The 15,970-nt window shown below is 38.2% G+C and overlaps 2 protein-coding genes across 2 annotated transcripts in view; one reads left to right on the top strand and one right to left on the bottom strand.

Moving 5' to 3' along the window:
* Positions 1-1,003: 1,003 nt before the first annotated feature.
* rb1 (RB transcriptional corepressor 1) overlaps positions 1,004-15,970 on the top strand; it is a gene marked incomplete at its 3' end in the record, with an annotated part of 31,293 nt that continues 16,326 nt past the window's right edge. The window contains 17 exon segments of the mRNA NM_001286307.2: positions 1,004-1,270; positions 1,675-1,795; positions 1,971-2,074; positions 3,044-3,178; positions 3,262-3,300; positions 3,685-3,734; positions 3,983-4,093; positions 4,313-4,458; positions 4,550-4,627; positions 5,636-5,745; positions 5,834-5,911; positions 7,126-7,213; positions 7,313-7,429; positions 7,505-7,561; positions 7,661-7,692; positions 9,735-9,811; positions 9,945-10,150. Of these exon segments, the coding sequence (NP_001273236.1) occupies positions 1,158-1,270; positions 1,675-1,795; positions 1,971-2,074; positions 3,044-3,178; positions 3,262-3,300; positions 3,685-3,734; positions 3,983-4,093; positions 4,313-4,458; positions 4,550-4,627; positions 5,636-5,745; positions 5,834-5,911; positions 7,126-7,213; positions 7,313-7,429; positions 7,505-7,561; positions 7,661-7,692; positions 9,735-9,811; positions 9,945-10,150 (1,662 nt within the window). The 5' untranslated portion in view covers positions 1,004-1,157.
* LOC102234924 (lysophosphatidic acid receptor 6-like) lies at positions 10,843-14,749 on the bottom strand. Its single transcript, XM_005816554.2, has 2 exons — positions 14,599-14,749; positions 10,843-12,474 (listed from the first exon to the last, which is right to left on the bottom strand). Exon 2 carries the CDS (start codon positions 12,397-12,399, stop codon positions 11,398-11,400), a length of 1,002 nt encoding a protein of 333 aa, XP_005816611.1. The 5' UTR covers positions 12,400-12,474; positions 14,599-14,749; the 3' UTR covers positions 10,843-11,397.

Genomic DNA, 15,970 nt, shown 5'->3' with positions numbered 1-15,970 from the left:
ATCTTCTTCACAACAGTTACTGAATTAATAAAGGCTTCTTCAGATCTGCTGCAATAGAGGATCCTGGCTGATCACATCTGTAAACATCTGTAATGGCTTAGTGAAGACAGTAACGTTTCTTTGACATCTAAGTTACTTTTTAAGACGAGTAAAGTATTAAGACATTGCAAACATGATTGCCGCATTTATAGCTGCATGAATGTAAAAATACAGCCTACACGACGATTAAGTTATATTTACATAGTATTTTGAAGAGAATCACATAGTGGTTGTAATAACACTGACTTCGATAATCGTCTGTCAGTACATTAGATGTCATTAAGTAGACTTATAAAATCAAGATGTAAGTTGTAAAATGATTCTGCCACAAGAGGGCAGCACTAATACTAAAGACAAATAGTGGGAAATGTCATTTTGAGTGTGTTGTGTGTTTTACATTCAAAAGGGATTCACAGTAATAATCTGCACTAACCTCCAGAGATAAGACGGAAACAGGCTAAATCATACATGTATAACATTAAAACACTGAACAATGTTTTAATGTAACATGTTGTTACTATTTACACCATTGTTGTACAGCGTGCTCTACTGAAAACGGAAACTGAAAACAAATCAGATGCGAAGGCGTGACAAGCGCAAATAAAAACATAAACTTTCACGTTCTCGCTCTCTGTGGCGGGACAAATGCAAATAAGCGGATGTTGCGTAAATAGTTTTCCCGCGTTTTTGTCTCGTGAGTTTGGGTGCACTTGATTTTCTGCTTCTCTCACAATTCTAATGAGGTCACAATATGTCGTCTGAAGAGCTGCAGATAAATTAAAAGGTTTTAGTTAGATATATGTATATATAAGTATAAATTGTCTTTATTTGGTTAAAAAAGAGGTAAAAGAAGTAAAGAAAAACGCCATTTGTCAGGCTTTTTCTTTGAACTGGAACCATAAACTTGGCGTCCCCGCCCTTCCGCCGTGTGCGCTGGTTCGGAAAACAAACACACGTTCTAACTGTGTTTCAGGAAATAGGGCAGAGTTTGGTGTATTGTTGTGACGGAACTTGCTCGCTGGGTTTTAAATCTACCCGACGTTAACTGCGGTCTACAAAACCACCTGTCTGTGTTTTGCTTATTTGATTTGCTCTTTAGTGAAGCAGAGGCTGTGAGAATGCCGCCTAAAAAACGCCACTCTGGGACGACACAAAACAAGGAGCCGAAGCCCAGCGCTGACAGCGCTTCTCCTCCAGACAAGCAGGATAGCCCAGAGTTATCTGAGAAAAAGTAAGACAAGTAATTCGGAAAATCAAGAGAAGGCAGCATTTCAGCACCAAGCTGTTCGGTTTCTTTATAAACATGTAGCCTTGTGTTTAGTTTATTAGCCAATATGTCAAATTATTCAACCCATTAATGTTAGCTTGACTAACGATCTGTTAGGCCAGCTGTTTAGCTAATTTCAACAGTAAGGCCTGCTATTAGGATAACACCAGTGAGTTTACAGCCTTTAATATACAATAAACACTTCCGCAGGATATTAGCTTGGAAGTAGCATGAATTATAACGCTGTCATAAAGCAGGAAAATGATTTGTGTTTGAACTATGTAGTACTGCTTCACTGGGATGCTGCTGCTGCTGCTGCTGCTGTCAAATGACTTGAATGTTTTGCTCTTCTTATTCTCCACCTTTAGACACAGAGAAAAGCACGCTGAGTTTGTGAGTCTGTGTAAGAGCCTTCATGTTTCAGACCTGGTGTGTGACCGAGCCTGGACCCTGTGGGAATCCGTTCGGGAATCCATGGATAAAGTCCCTGTATGTATTTATTACACACACAGCTGTTTCTGCACATGTGTAACTTAAAACCTGAGGAGCTATATAAACCTTGTTAATGCTAATGATACAAAACTAATTTTACTTTATCCTTTATAAAATGACTGGAAAGTTTCCATTTCCTTTCACTGTTCTGAATATGTTTTTTCTCATTTAGGGCAGTCAGCAAAGACTTTGGGGCGCTTGTCTGTTTGTGATCATTACGGACATGGATACTGGTAGCTTTACTGTCACCCAAGTTTTGAAAGCTGTCAGTCTGAAGTAAGTGGTCTCCGTTTATTATTAGAAGATTTAATTCATAGTATTCATGTCTGCATCCATAAACACTCATTTCTATTCATCAAAATACACTGCCACGTGTTATCCATAACTCCTCAAACTAATATCTACCATAAAGTTGGTGGTGGAAATAAACTAAACAGGATGTAGAGTTTGTCTGAAAAAAGCAGGTAGTTATTAAGAAGACTGTACAGCTAACATGACATAAAATAAAGACGACAGGTTGTAGTGAAATAATCTAAAAATCACTTCGCAATGAAGGAAAACGTTGGAGCCGCCAGCTTTCCTTCTTTAAAGGGGCGAATTATGTATTTTTCTGACCCATTGTGCAATTTTTTAGCTCTATTAAATACGTGTGTTACCTTCATATGTTGTAGACATGCTGCAGATATCAAACATAACTTAAAAGAAATTTGATGTTATAATTTGGCGCCTTGAAATTGGCCTCTGTCTCTTTAAGAAGCTCCTGCTTTTTCTGACACTGCCTTCATCACAACAATGCCTTCTCCAGTATGCTGTTTCCAACCGTTCTTATTAGCGTTAAACTGAGCAGTAGTAAGTAGTAAAAGTCAAAAAAAGTGATTTTACATGATACCCCCTTTAATGTATTGGCAATATACATGTATGTTGGTGTGCTTCACTACATACTGTGTTTTTTTGGTTATTTCCAGTTTTGCTCGCTGGGTTTTAAATTTACCCGACGTTAACTGCGGTCTACAAAACCATCTGTCTGTGTTTTGTTCATCAAAATACACTGCCAAATTTTTTCATAGATTTTCTCTATGAAAACTTAAATCCTCATTTACTAGTAAAGTTTCTTAAAATATGTAATTCAAGAAGACCGTTGATTGTACTGCACCAAATGTTTATATGCGCTGGATTCACCATATAAAGCTTTGTAGTCTTTAGTAGGAAATGCATTCCCAATTTTATGTTTTTGTTTTGTTTTAGTTTGAAGCAGTTTTTGGCTCTGGTGAGACAACTGGATGTTAACCTGGATACAATAAGCATGAAGGTCAACTCAGCACTGACACGACTGGAGAAGAAGTACGACGTAATGCTGGCTCTTTACCAAAGATTTGAGAAGTGAGTGAGCACAACAACGGAGAAGAGATTTCTGCGAAATGTGGCACAAATGTAGCTGAATGCGAAATCTGTTTTTGTTTCAGAACGTGCAAGAACATCTTTGTTCTGACATCTGATGGCAGGTAAGTTGGGTTTAACAGTTGTCAACCATCATTGGTGGCACAGCTCTTTGAAAAGGTATTAAGTCCTCTAAATGTTTTTCACTTTGTCGTAGTACAAGGACAAGCTTCAGTCAAATTTTCTAATAAAATCTCAAAAGTGTGGCGTGCATCTCTATTTAGGGGCATCTGTGTAAATTGGAATACCACAAAATTAAAGGTGTAATTATAAAAGAATCCATCAAATAAAATTTCAAATAAAGTCTGAAAATATGTGATTATAAGTAGAAAAAGTACCGGGGTATGAATACTTTTACATACCGCTGTAATTCTTTTAACTTTTTGTAGTCTTGTTTAAGAATTGAGAAAAAAAAAACACTGTTAATGCTTTCTTATCTCTTTTTCAAGGGAGAGAGAGACCATGCGGACCTGCTGGACAATGTTTCTTTTGGCAAAAGGTAGTTTTATTTCTTTTAGGAAGTTAAAAAAATAAAACAAGATCAGTAGAATCATTTTCACGTTAAGCCGTCCAATGTTTTTTTTTTTTTTTTTGCTTGTTTTTTCATGACTTCCCGCTCTGTGCTGTATTGTAGCTCTCAGTTTAATTCAAACATCAAGACTGTCATGCCAAATGCCGCCTTGTTTTTATCAGTTTGGGTGTTTTGGTGTCGGAGCGTCTCATGTGTTTCTCCTCGGCTGTTTGCAGGAAGAGCTTTGCAGATGGAGGATGACCTGGTCATATCCTTCCAGTTGCTGCTTTGCACGCTGGAGTTGTTTATCAAGCGCTGCTCTTCAGACCAGTTACAGTCTTTATATCGTAAGCCTCAGCAACATTTCATTCAAATTTCTTCGATTTAGATATTTGAGCCACCTTTTCAATAGGAAAAGGAGATAATTATAGGAAAGCAAATAATTATGACTTAAAAAAATCACTATTTAAGGTTACATGCTTAAATGAGAACCATTCCAAGCAGATCTCTTTAGTAATTTAAGATCTTTAAGTATCGGATATTTAATTTTTTATTTTGTTTGGCAGAATCGGCCATTAGCAAGGTCCTGAGCCCACCGACACGAACATCTCGCCGCAACCAGAGCAAAGCCAAGTCCCGACCTTCAGAACCAGAGGTTGATGCGCAGCTTCTTGAAACCTTGTGCAAAGACAACGAATGCAATTTCGAAGAGGTTTCACAATTCTCTTCCGTGTTTGCACATATTATCATACGAGAACATTTAACTTTTGCTCAGCTGTCCCGTTTGTTGTCCACATTTGCAGGTGAAGAACGTGTACCAGACCAGCTTCTTGGCTTTTCTGGACTCGACGGATCTTTCGAGATCCATCGACTTTCCTCAGGTGAGTGCCTGTTCTCAGAGCACCTGCTCCACTGTTTAGTTTTACTCTCTCCCCACAGCACTCACAGTTTCCATCATCTCTGTTGCAGCCGATGACATCTGTTCATTCTCATCCTTGAGTATTTGTTCGCACATAGTCAGGAACAGGACGTCCAGTTCTTTTATTGCAGAGGCAGAAATGAAAGCGTTGAGGCAGGAGGCTTCTGTTTACTGACATTGACACACTTCTGTGAAGAATGATACGGGAGATATATATTTTTCTGTAATATTGCCCCAGTAAAGGCCAGATGGTCAACATTACAGACTTTACTAGTATATGTGTGAATGTTTGTCCAACCTTATTTATGCTACCGTGTATTGGCCTGAATAAACAGCTTGAATCTTAGTAAGATTCGAGGGTACATAAACACATATTTTGCTTTCATTAAGGGGCAGCAAAAGAGAGTTGGCAGCTTTTTCTACAGAATTATTTGCCGTATTAGTTTTGCATCTGAAATCTGAACAGAGAGAAACAAAATGCAATGGCTTGTTAAAGTATTCATTATTTATTGAAAGATATCAAAGAGGGCAGAATACAAATGTACATCATCCTTTCAATATTATTTATTCAATACTTTCCACAAATATCTTACTGACAATAAATTTTTCTGTTTACCTGTTATGATACACAAAGCGACAACTTTAGGCTGGGCTTTTCCATTGTGACTCCAACTCTGTTAATTAATTTTTGTACTACATGGACCAAAATAGTCCAGCTGAAAGAACTCTGTCCAAACTGGTTCATTAACCTATACAGAAATCAATCATTATAAAAATGCAAGAATGCTTATTTTTCTTGTTCACTCTGAGCAACAAGAACAGGTTAAGGATCAAGCTTTCAAATTATTTACAGTATTTTTGCGAGGTTTAATAAATGTGAATGCCCAAGTCTGCTTTTGGATTTTGTCTTTCTCCATAAAAGCTCCTTTCACAAACATCATGTCTGCTTGTGGTGTAATCTTCTCCTCAGGTGAATGATGTCAACCAACAGTATGAAGAGCTCTACCTCAAGAGCAGAGACATCGATGGACGTCTGTTTTTCGACGGGGATGAGACCGTTCTTCCTCCTAAATTCGAGATGTAAATCTTAAGATTCTCCCCTTTAGTGGCTGCTGTTGGCTTTAGCGAAAAGAGAGAAGGAAAAACAAATGTAATATTCTTTGTTCAGATCAAAGGTGGAGAGAACTCCAAAGAAGAACCAGCCAGAGGAAGATGGGCCGATGATCCCTCCTCAGACTCCGATCAGGTGAGTGTCAGAGGCTCTGCGTTCAGGCAACTGTGCGGCGACAAGGCAACAAAATGCAGTCGAGGTAGATGTATTTGGAGCTGCAGGTCACAGTTACACCGACACCCATTTTCACAGTGAGAGCGAGAAGCAGGCATTTAAACCAGAGGGAAGTTCACCTCTTAAACCAAGTAAAGGGGTGATGAAAAAAGAACAAACAACAAACACTACTTATACAAACCTAACACCAAAACAATAAATGGTACCATCTCACATTTACATGCATGCAAATCATTAGAACCAATTAAGATCAATCAAAGAATAAACTTAACTTAATATAACTCCTCAGAGTATTACCCCTCCTAACTGATCACTGAAAGTGGTATGCTCCAGGAGCTTTTTAACAGCACCTGGAGCACTTGTCTCCCTTTGCTGCTCCACCCTGCCGACGAGGCACACCCAGAAAGGTAAGCACTCAAACAATTAGCAAACTCAAATTAAACCAGTCTAAATCAGAAACAAACTGACATTTTCCCCCACGTTCTCCCTGAGCAGGAAGGATGGCCAGTCTCCCTGGCCCAAAAAGAATGTCCAACTAAATGTCACAATGCAACTGAAATAAAGAACTGACACAAAACACATTTGGTCTGTAAATAAATTCAATATAAAATCAGTCATCATTTATTAGAGATGGAACCCCTGGTCTCCATCACAGTGAGTAGTTGGATGTCTTTCACCTGGTTGGTGCTGTGGAGAATTTATCCGTTCTCCATGCTAACTTCTTGATGTATGAGGTTGAAAAAGAGTCAGTGAGTTGAATTCATGAATTCCATTTATTAATACCAAAATACAGCTGGTCCTTTTCTCATGCTACCCTTAGGAGTTAGCAGGACAAAATGGCATCAAACAAAAATTTTCCATTCCTTTTGTTAGCCTCTATCTAAGCTGCGCCCTAAAAAGGGTGTTCCCTATTGTGTCATATCCTTTAACCCTAGCTCTCATTTGCATTTCCTAACATGTCATTTCATTTAGCTTTAGCTTAGCCACTAGCTAAAAGAGATGGAAGAAAAACAGAATTATTTATTCTTAACAGTGCCTTAGGGAGTTAATAAAGTTTCACCATAATAAGGGGAAACAATCAGGTATTAAAAAAAAAACCTTGTCATGACAGTCATCATTAAATTTTTCCTTCTGGGTTAATCCAGTTCCCACATTACATTCTGTTTTCTCCTCAGAGCTGCCATGACCTCTATTCGGATGCTCAGAGGAGATCTTCCCTCCAACGGGGATCAACCTTCTACTACACTGACCACATATTTCAAAGTGAGTCTCTTACACCACAATTAACCTGTTATTAAACTTGAGTTCTTCTAGTTTGATTAATTTAAGATGTTTTTGTGTGTCCTTGATTGCTGTGATCAGAATTGCACTGTGGACCCGACGCAGGATGTGCAGAAACGTTTAGAGACACTTGGTCAGGTTTTTAGCCAGAAGTTTGGCGAAGCAGTGGGGCCTCACTGTGTTGTGTATGGCAGGCAGGTATGAAGCTTAAAAGCACCACATCCTGTCCTGGACTGATCTTATCTCTTGCTAAAAGTTCTCTTCGTCTTTCAGAGATTTGCCCTTGGCGTAAGATTATACTACAAAGTAATGGAGGCTATGCTGAAATCGGTACAGTAACTTGTTTCTTTGTGCTTGGAAATTTTCAGTGTTAAAATGTATCGAAATGGCTGAACTCATTGTAATCATTTGTTATTTTTTATGTTCTAGGAAGAGAAGCGTCTCTCCGTGCAAAATTTCAGGTATTTATAAGGTTCTTTTTGCAGTGCAACATAAAAAAATTATTCTTGCTGCCTTTAACTCTGATTTCTTAGTAATGGATGCATAACTTGTGCAGTCGGAAAAAGAAAGTACAACCTTGTTCAAATCTAGAACATATTAAAATAGTTTGGGGTCCCGTTTATAAAACATTGCGCAGGATCTGTGCTAAAAGTGTACTTATGCCAAAAAGAAAAAAAATTCGGATTTAAAAAAAACTATTCACACGAACATCAGAAAGAAATTTCCCCTCTATAAATCATAACTGCATAACTGCAAAGTTTGCTTACCACTTTCTGACCGCCTCATGTTCTGTCCTCTACACACCCACATTCAACCGTAAATGGTCAGTGCAAAGTACTTCATGAAGGCTGTGGTGTTTTTACATGAGCCTGCTGTTCAATGTTATTTTGTGGTCACCAATGGCAACCACAGAGAAAAGAATAGAAACACAATTTCACAGAAGCAGAAATCTATATATACGTCATAAGTACATCGGGTCCACATAGTTTGAATTTGTATAGCTAAGGTTCACCAGCAGAAGCATAAATGACATTATTCTGTTGAATGCTGACAACAAAACTGATTAAAGTTTGATATTTTGTGAAATTGAATGTCTTGAGATGAATTGTGATGCAGGGTAGCTTCAATTCCTCACCTCACCATGTGTGTGGTCGGTTTCCTCAGTTTCCACAACGAACGTACGTACGGGTCAGAGTTGGTGTGAGAGAGCGCACCTTCTCCCGTCAAGTTTATTTTTTTATATAGTTCACGACCTTTATGTAGAAAGCAACACATGCCAATTTCAGGCCCCGTTTTGTGTCTACTCCAGCTTTATAAATGGTGATTGATTAGATTAGAAAATAATTTCAATGCAACCAATATAGTCAAAATGAAAAAGCAAACCTAAGTGAAATGGTTGACTCGACGGCTTGTGGTAATAACTGTGGCGAATCACACTAGTTATTTTTATGATACTTTGTGTTCTTCTACGTCAGTGTGCTGTAATTTTATCTCTCTCATCTATACAAACGGCTTCCGGCATTTTGAAGATTGTGAGCGTTCTAGGTCTCATCACAGCATTTTATTAATCTTGAGCTCTGGTCTTTGACTGGGTCATTGCTCAATTTTTTATTATTAAAAATGTCTGTCTATCAACCAATCCATCCGTTAGAGTTGCTGCTGTGTTTTGAACCTTTGCCCTGTTGACGATCTTATCTTTTGGTTCACACACAGTAATTTTTCTTAAAACAAGCCCAAATCTCTCCTCTGCGCCACCATGTTTATAATCAAACATCTCTAGTTTGGTCTTATCTGTTCAAAGGACATAGTCTTGCACTTTGTACGATTTCTCCTGGCAACCACAGAAAACGAGCCATAACTTCTCACTGTTTGATTCTTAACATATAACTTTAAGCATTTAAAGTTTGGCAGCTTTTTTTCTTTTTGTTTTTGTTTTTTTTTTTCATTTTTTCTGAGCGCTGTACTGTCTGACAGTGTAGTGAATTTGTCAGGATGTTCTTATCTGGTACCTTAAATACTTTCCTCTCGTGAATAATTTTTTGGTCAGCTCATTTAAAAATGGACTTCTAACCCTCGATGTCTGGCAATAACTGCTTCTCTGACCTTCCTGACATTGGGTTAATAGTCATCTGTATTCTCCATGCTAGCAAATTTCCATAGTTTCTTGGTTTATAGAAGTGGTCACATCTGCTAATGAAAGGAATGTTTCTACAGAATCTATAGAAATATGGATTTTAATTTGTGTCTTAAGGGTTTCTTCCCATTTTCTAAATTATTCTGATGAATCTGAAGTGTACCTTTTTCTGTTTTTCCTTTCTGGCTTGGACTCTTATAAGAAAGTTGATCATGTGGAATATGTTGATTTCTGTAACCTTGAGGCCAGAAGTAAATAAATCCAAACCAAATAATTTTAAGTCCTGATTTGTGCTTCCTGTTTCTGGTATGTTTTTGTATTTCATTATCTGCCTTTTAATTGAACCAAATCATGTCATCTGCTTTCTAGTAAACTCCTCAATGACTTCACGTTTCACACATCACTCCTGGCCTGTTCTTTGGAGGTCGTCATGGCAACATATGAAGGTGCTCCCTATAATCTCCTAATTTGTTCAGTTCCCTACTACCTTTTCGTTCAATGTTATATTTTAAGTTGCACCCTTCATTGCAGGAGATGAACGATCGTTTGTCTTTAACTTCTGCTCATTTCTGTGACCAGAGAGTAGTTTCAAGAACGGAGGAAGTGACCAAACTGGAACGAACTTGTGCTTCCCCTGGATTCTGAACGTCCTCAACCTCTCCGCCTTTGACTTCTACAAAGTGATTGAGAGCTTCATCAAGGCTGAACCGACGCTGAGCAAAGACATCATCAAACATCTGGAGACCTGCGAGAACCTCATCATGGAGAGGATCGCATGGAGGACGGTCAGTCTCGCCACAACAGAACACACGAGCTGGTAATATGATTAGATGGTGTTTATTTGTCAGTGAGCAGGAGAAAAACAGTAGCCTTAACAGAGTATCAAATTCAACATTTTATAATATAGCATCTGAGTTAATGTATTATTTTAGAAAAATACTGTAGCCATTAAATGCAGTTGAGACATCATGAGTCCAGACAGCTGCAGGTGTTCTGAAAGTAGCATCCCGTCGAGGCCTGGTCCTCTGCTGGAGACCTGAGAAATGTAGTGCAGTTTGTTAATGCAGGGCTTTTCCACCAGTGCATTGGTGGAAAGCCAATGCACTGGTGGCTTTCTACTCTGCAGCCCACCAGAGTTTCTGGTTTTAAAGAAACCAGAATTTCTGGTGGGCTGCAGAAACTCTGTAGCCATTGCCTGTCTTTACTGGTCCTTATGCTAACAACTTCAGCAAACAAAGTGACAGGTTACGCATAAAGAATAAAAATATTTTAGAGACTTTGATTAGGATGAAAGAACTGAAGTGCAAAAAATTTGTTTAATTGCATTTTTTATGTTTGCCTTTTAAAAGACTTTATAGTTGGTGTTTAGGTATTGCTAATAATGTCTTCCAATAACACATAATTAACTAGTTGCATTTTCAAATTTCCTGTCAACTTAAAAAAATTTTTTTTTTACTCAAATACATAGTAGGCAGCTGAATGACCTCCCACACCACAGCGCTTAGCAAGTTTTCTGGGGGAAACCCTGTTATGTAATAAATCGCTTTACTCAAATGTAGTCCTTCACTAATCAGAGAGTAGTTATTTTATTTAGTTTTAAGAATTATCTTATTATTATCTCTTTTCTGGTATTTCTTACTAGTAATTGTTGTTCAGCATTTATAAACCCACCTGTGTATTTTTTTTTAAAGCTGCCTATATTTACAAATGAGAGTTTAATAACAGCTGAAAACAATGCAACAGAGCTTTACTGCTAAAATATCTGCTGTAAGTCTTGCTCTCGCTCTCTGTTTCACAGCCTGAAAGAACCATAGACTTGCTCTTTAACATTATAGAAAAAATAATGTTGACTTCCTCTGACCATCCTGAATTAACAGATGACACAAAATATTTTAAGCAGTTTCCTAAAGCTTTTATGTTTCCTCTGACACCTCACTAATACAGAAACAAGGCAACTTTGAGTTCACTTTACTCACCAAAAACCAGTAGTGTTTAGCATTAAAAAGTTTCAAATAGGCTGTAATCCTTGGAGTTATCCTCCTTGGCATTGAATGCTACTTCCTCCACCTCCCGAAGTCTCCCTGTGCACCAGACTGCTGGAGAAATAATAGATGAGCGGATTGAGGCAGCAGTTAAAGCTGGCCAGTGAGAGCACCATTGGGTGCACAGTCTTGGTCAGCTTGGCCAGGCCACAGTGTGGCAGCAGCTTCATGTGTGTCAAGGTATAGCCCAGCAGATTGACATGATAGGGCAGGAAGCACAGCAGGTAGACGCCCAAAACCCAGTAAATAATTTTAAGGGTCTGCCGACAATTGCGGCGCTGGCTGCGACAGCGATGCCTTGACCTGCGGAGCACGCTCAGCACTCTGGAGTAGCTGTAGAGGAGTATCAGAGTGGGCAGCAGAAATGACCCCAAAACTAAACTCAGGGAGATCAGAATGAAAGTTCTGTGGCGCAGGGAGGACGGGTCGAGCAGACAGGGCCGGTTTTGGTGAGAAGCTGCCAAACGCAACAGCGGCAGACTCACGCTGAGTCCCAGCACCACACACCATATCCCCCCGCTCACAATCTGCGCAACACGCCGCCTGCGGAGGTTCGGCGACAGAGGGTGCACAACAGCAAAGTATCGGTCCACTGCAATGCACACGAGGAAGAAGATCCCGCCGTACAAGCTGATGTATTTGAGGATGAAGGTGATCTGGCAGAAAGCTGCTCCAGGAGTCCAGCTGGTCAGGTCCTCAGTCTTCGACCAAGCTCGAGCCTTTTGGTGGTAGTAGTAGATTCTCATAGGTAGAGAGATCACAAAGAACATGTCGGCGAAGGACAGGCTGGCCATGTAGACGGCTGTGCTGTTCATAGTGCAAGAGCACGTGTAGAGTCTGTGCAGAGCCAGGCTGTTGGTGACCAGTCCCAGCAGGAAGATGACGCTGTAGGACACCTGATAGAAGGTGAAACGGTAGCTTGTATCCACAGTACAGTTAGACAAAGGCGAGCTTGGTTTTCCCTCCAGATCTGTTACGTTCCACAGCTCCATGTCTCAAACGTTTTCTAAATCGCTCGCATGTCCAGAGCGGCGCGTTCTGTGTTGCTTCTGCTGGAGATATTATACCTGTCACAAGATGGTACAAATTAAAACAGGGTTTTTATGAAGGTCATTTAGCTTAAGTGATTCCTTTAAATACTCCTATGACTGACATGGTCAAATGCATCCAGCCAATGAAGTTTTAATGCCAGCTTTTCCTAATAAAACATGTAAACATTTGATTTCATTACATTGAGAACGCAGCACTTCTCAGTGTTTCACTATTTACACATTAAATATCTCGTAAAGTTTATGCTTGATTGCGATGGTCAGACGTTTTAATTTTGGATGTTGGCACGTAAGCAAACATGTCGTTAAGCATTTTTCAGCGTTATGGTAGGCTTTGACTGTAAGCACTTTTTATTAATGTTTACTTTGTGTTATGAGACATTTTTGGTATTTACACAGTTGATCAGCTTCTCTATTCTGTCAAAACCACTTAAACCACAGCTAGTGACAGTTTACTCTAAGGATGCACGATATAGTGCAAGTTTATCATTATTGTGATATTACTATATACAATTTGGTTAAGAACTGCTTGGCCAGTAAGTGAATACTTATTTTTATTTATTTAGGTACCTTGCATTCAGATGCTGCAAGGCTGTATTTTATTTAGTGACACTTTTATTCAGTATATAAAGCTTAGAAGGTGAAGAGGTGGTAAGGTTATTATTAAGAAACTACAACTGAATTGTTTTATTGCCAAAACAACAGACAGAAACACTTCTTCAATAAAACATTGTTGTTCAGATGGATATAATGGATTTAATTTTTCTTTCAATAGCTAAATAAACTACTTATCTGGTGTTTATCTATAAACCCAAAGCAGAAAGAGGTTAACACAGCTGAGAAGTCATATTCCTATTGCAATATTCACCTACATAATCACATATCACGTGTTCCTGCATAGCCCCAGTCTGACTTAAATTTTCTCTAACTTCATAGGTTCAAAGGTATTTTAGCAGCATTCATTTATTTTAAATAATTCATCATTATTATTATACTGTATATAGTAAAGTATTTGATTGCTGAGCTTTTCATTGTATTAACAAAACATCTTGACTGTAAAAGCACTTCAGGTTTTTAAAGGTGCTGTGTAAATGCATGCAACAATCTTTATTTGGGACTTTAATGCAATTATTTTGATTAATTAATTATAAAAAAACACTCGTATTAAAAGAAAATTCAGCATTTAATTCCACTGTGAAGTGTTAACTCATAGTATTAATGCTTAAATGAGGAAAACTTAGATGTTTGAGTGCAAGTGGATACGGAGCAGAATGATCTCAGAGTTGTGTGACAAACTCTTTCCCTCGTATGTTTTACCGGTGGTGGGGAAAAGTATTCAGTGATTTAATGACGGGATTATTTCAATAAAGAGCGCTGGACAGCAACGTATTAAAATGGATGACATCCCAAACTTGTGGTTTATTTCCCCCCAGGACATTTTGCCTGAAAACAAAACCACAGCTTTCTAGTTTCCAGTAGATCACAGTAGAACCTGTTTTACATAACCACAGCCCAAAATCTCAGTGTAATTTGCTTGTCTTGTCAAACGCTGCTGCTTCATAAAAATGCAAATAATTACAAAGCCTCTAATTCAGGGGTGTCAAACTCCAGTCCTCAAGGGCTGGTGTCCTGCAACTTTTAGATGTGCCTCTGCTGCACCACAGCTGAATAGAATAATTAAGTCATTAGCAAGGCTGGGAGAACTGATCTACACAAGGTGGAGGTAATTAAGCCATTTCATTCCAGCGTTTTGTACCCGTGGCACATCCAAAAACTGCAGGACAGCGGCCCTTGAGGACTGGAGTTTGACACCTGTGCTCTAATTGATTACAAGCATTTTTCTACTACACCTTACCAATAATCTTTAAAAAATGTTATTATTCTTATAATGTGCCTATGAATAATTAGTAAAATGGTCTTACTGTGAACCTAAAATCAAATAATATTTGCAAAATGTGTCAATTTTCATATATTTGATCAAATTTATCAAGATGCAGAAACTTCATATCCAACTTTTGCCACCATCTGACTTAAATAATGTAGAAAACATATAAAATATATATTCTAGACATTGTTTTATATTTTTTTGCAAAAGCAGTGCTGCCTAAGCTTCATTAAAATAGGTAAATCAGTAGAACTCACCGATATCAAGGCCGGCAGTGTGATAAATAGCGAGCTGGAAATGGGCACCTATTACTCCATCCTGCTTCACCTGCATGCTACTGATCTGCTCTACAGACAAAGATCTCTACCGTTTTCTCTCCTCTTGGTTCTGCTCTGCTCCCACGCTCCATCCCTGCACACTTCAACATTTTCACTGCACAGTTTAAATATTTGTCATTTAGAAAGCTTTACATATCCTGATCAACAGGTTATTTGTCTGATAAGATAGTTTTCTTACTAAACTGTAAAGTCGTTAGCCTTTTGTTAAAGCTAATTTGCTTTATTAACTCATGGATGCAGTTATATTTACAGCTCTTTAAAAAAAAGCCTTTAAAAATGATTCTTATTAACCATTTTTCTGTCTATTTGATAGATGAATAACAGAAAGTTGCTGCAATCATATATCCTTATAAGCCAATGATGCTCTCTCAGTCTACTTTTTTTTTATACTATTTGATCCAGATCATGTAGCTGTCTATCAAAACTTTTGTTTTTCTGTTTATCTAAAAGATTTCACACTAATATTTATGATAAAATTTTGCTTGGCAAAGTATTTCCTTTATTTCAAATGCAGTACTTTTACAAATTTTGATTTGTTTGAGGATCTAACATGTTGTATTTACTGTGTAAAGAAGCAAATGCAAAATGCATTTTATCAAATGAATTAATTTTTTTTTTAGCATTTTGTAAGTGGAAAAGCCCATACAGAAAAAAGTAATTCCCTACCTAGTTAAGTAATTAATTAAATTTGATTAACCACATTTAAAAAACTGCATTTAGTTTCACATGCCCCACCCAGGCAAGATTACTTCCTGCCTGTAGAAATATTAGGTCATTGAAGTAGAACCTCTCTGGCAATGTGATGGACAAAAACATTCTCAAAAACAGAATATCATGCCTGGATCCCCCCCAAAAAAATCAAGAAAAGAGAAGAAGAAAAAAAAAACCCTTTCAAATCATTGTTCCACAATAAATGTGCGAACAGAAACCCGTTGTTATAGATTAACTTTTTACTTTCACATCATGCAAACGTATCTGCTGAGACCAGGGGATGCGTGTGTTAAAGCATGAGATTACAGAACCGAGGCTTCCATCATTTATTGAACAATATCCAAGGCACAAAGCTAAACTCTTTCACTGTCCTCTTGCAGGATGTTCAAATGCACTTAGTTCACTTCGAACACAAGCAAGGTTGTTGTGCACCATTCTCAATATGTTATCATTTTGACCTTTTGGTAATCAACATTTATCAAATGAGACAGACAGGAAAATCATGCGGTGCATCTGCTCTGTGTACACAGCAGCCCACTGCAGCAGCTGCAGATTGTATCATATCAGTAAAGTACTTATG

This window comes from Xiphophorus maculatus, chromosome 11 (genome assembly GCF_002775205.1).
Source record: "Xiphophorus maculatus strain JP 163 A chromosome 11, X_maculatus-5.0-male, whole genome shotgun sequence".
NCBI lineage: Eukaryota > Metazoa > Chordata > Actinopteri > Cyprinodontiformes > Poeciliidae > Xiphophorus > Xiphophorus maculatus.
The sequence above is the reverse complement of the archived record's forward strand: the minus strand, read 5'-3'. Positions and strand labels throughout refer to the sequence as shown.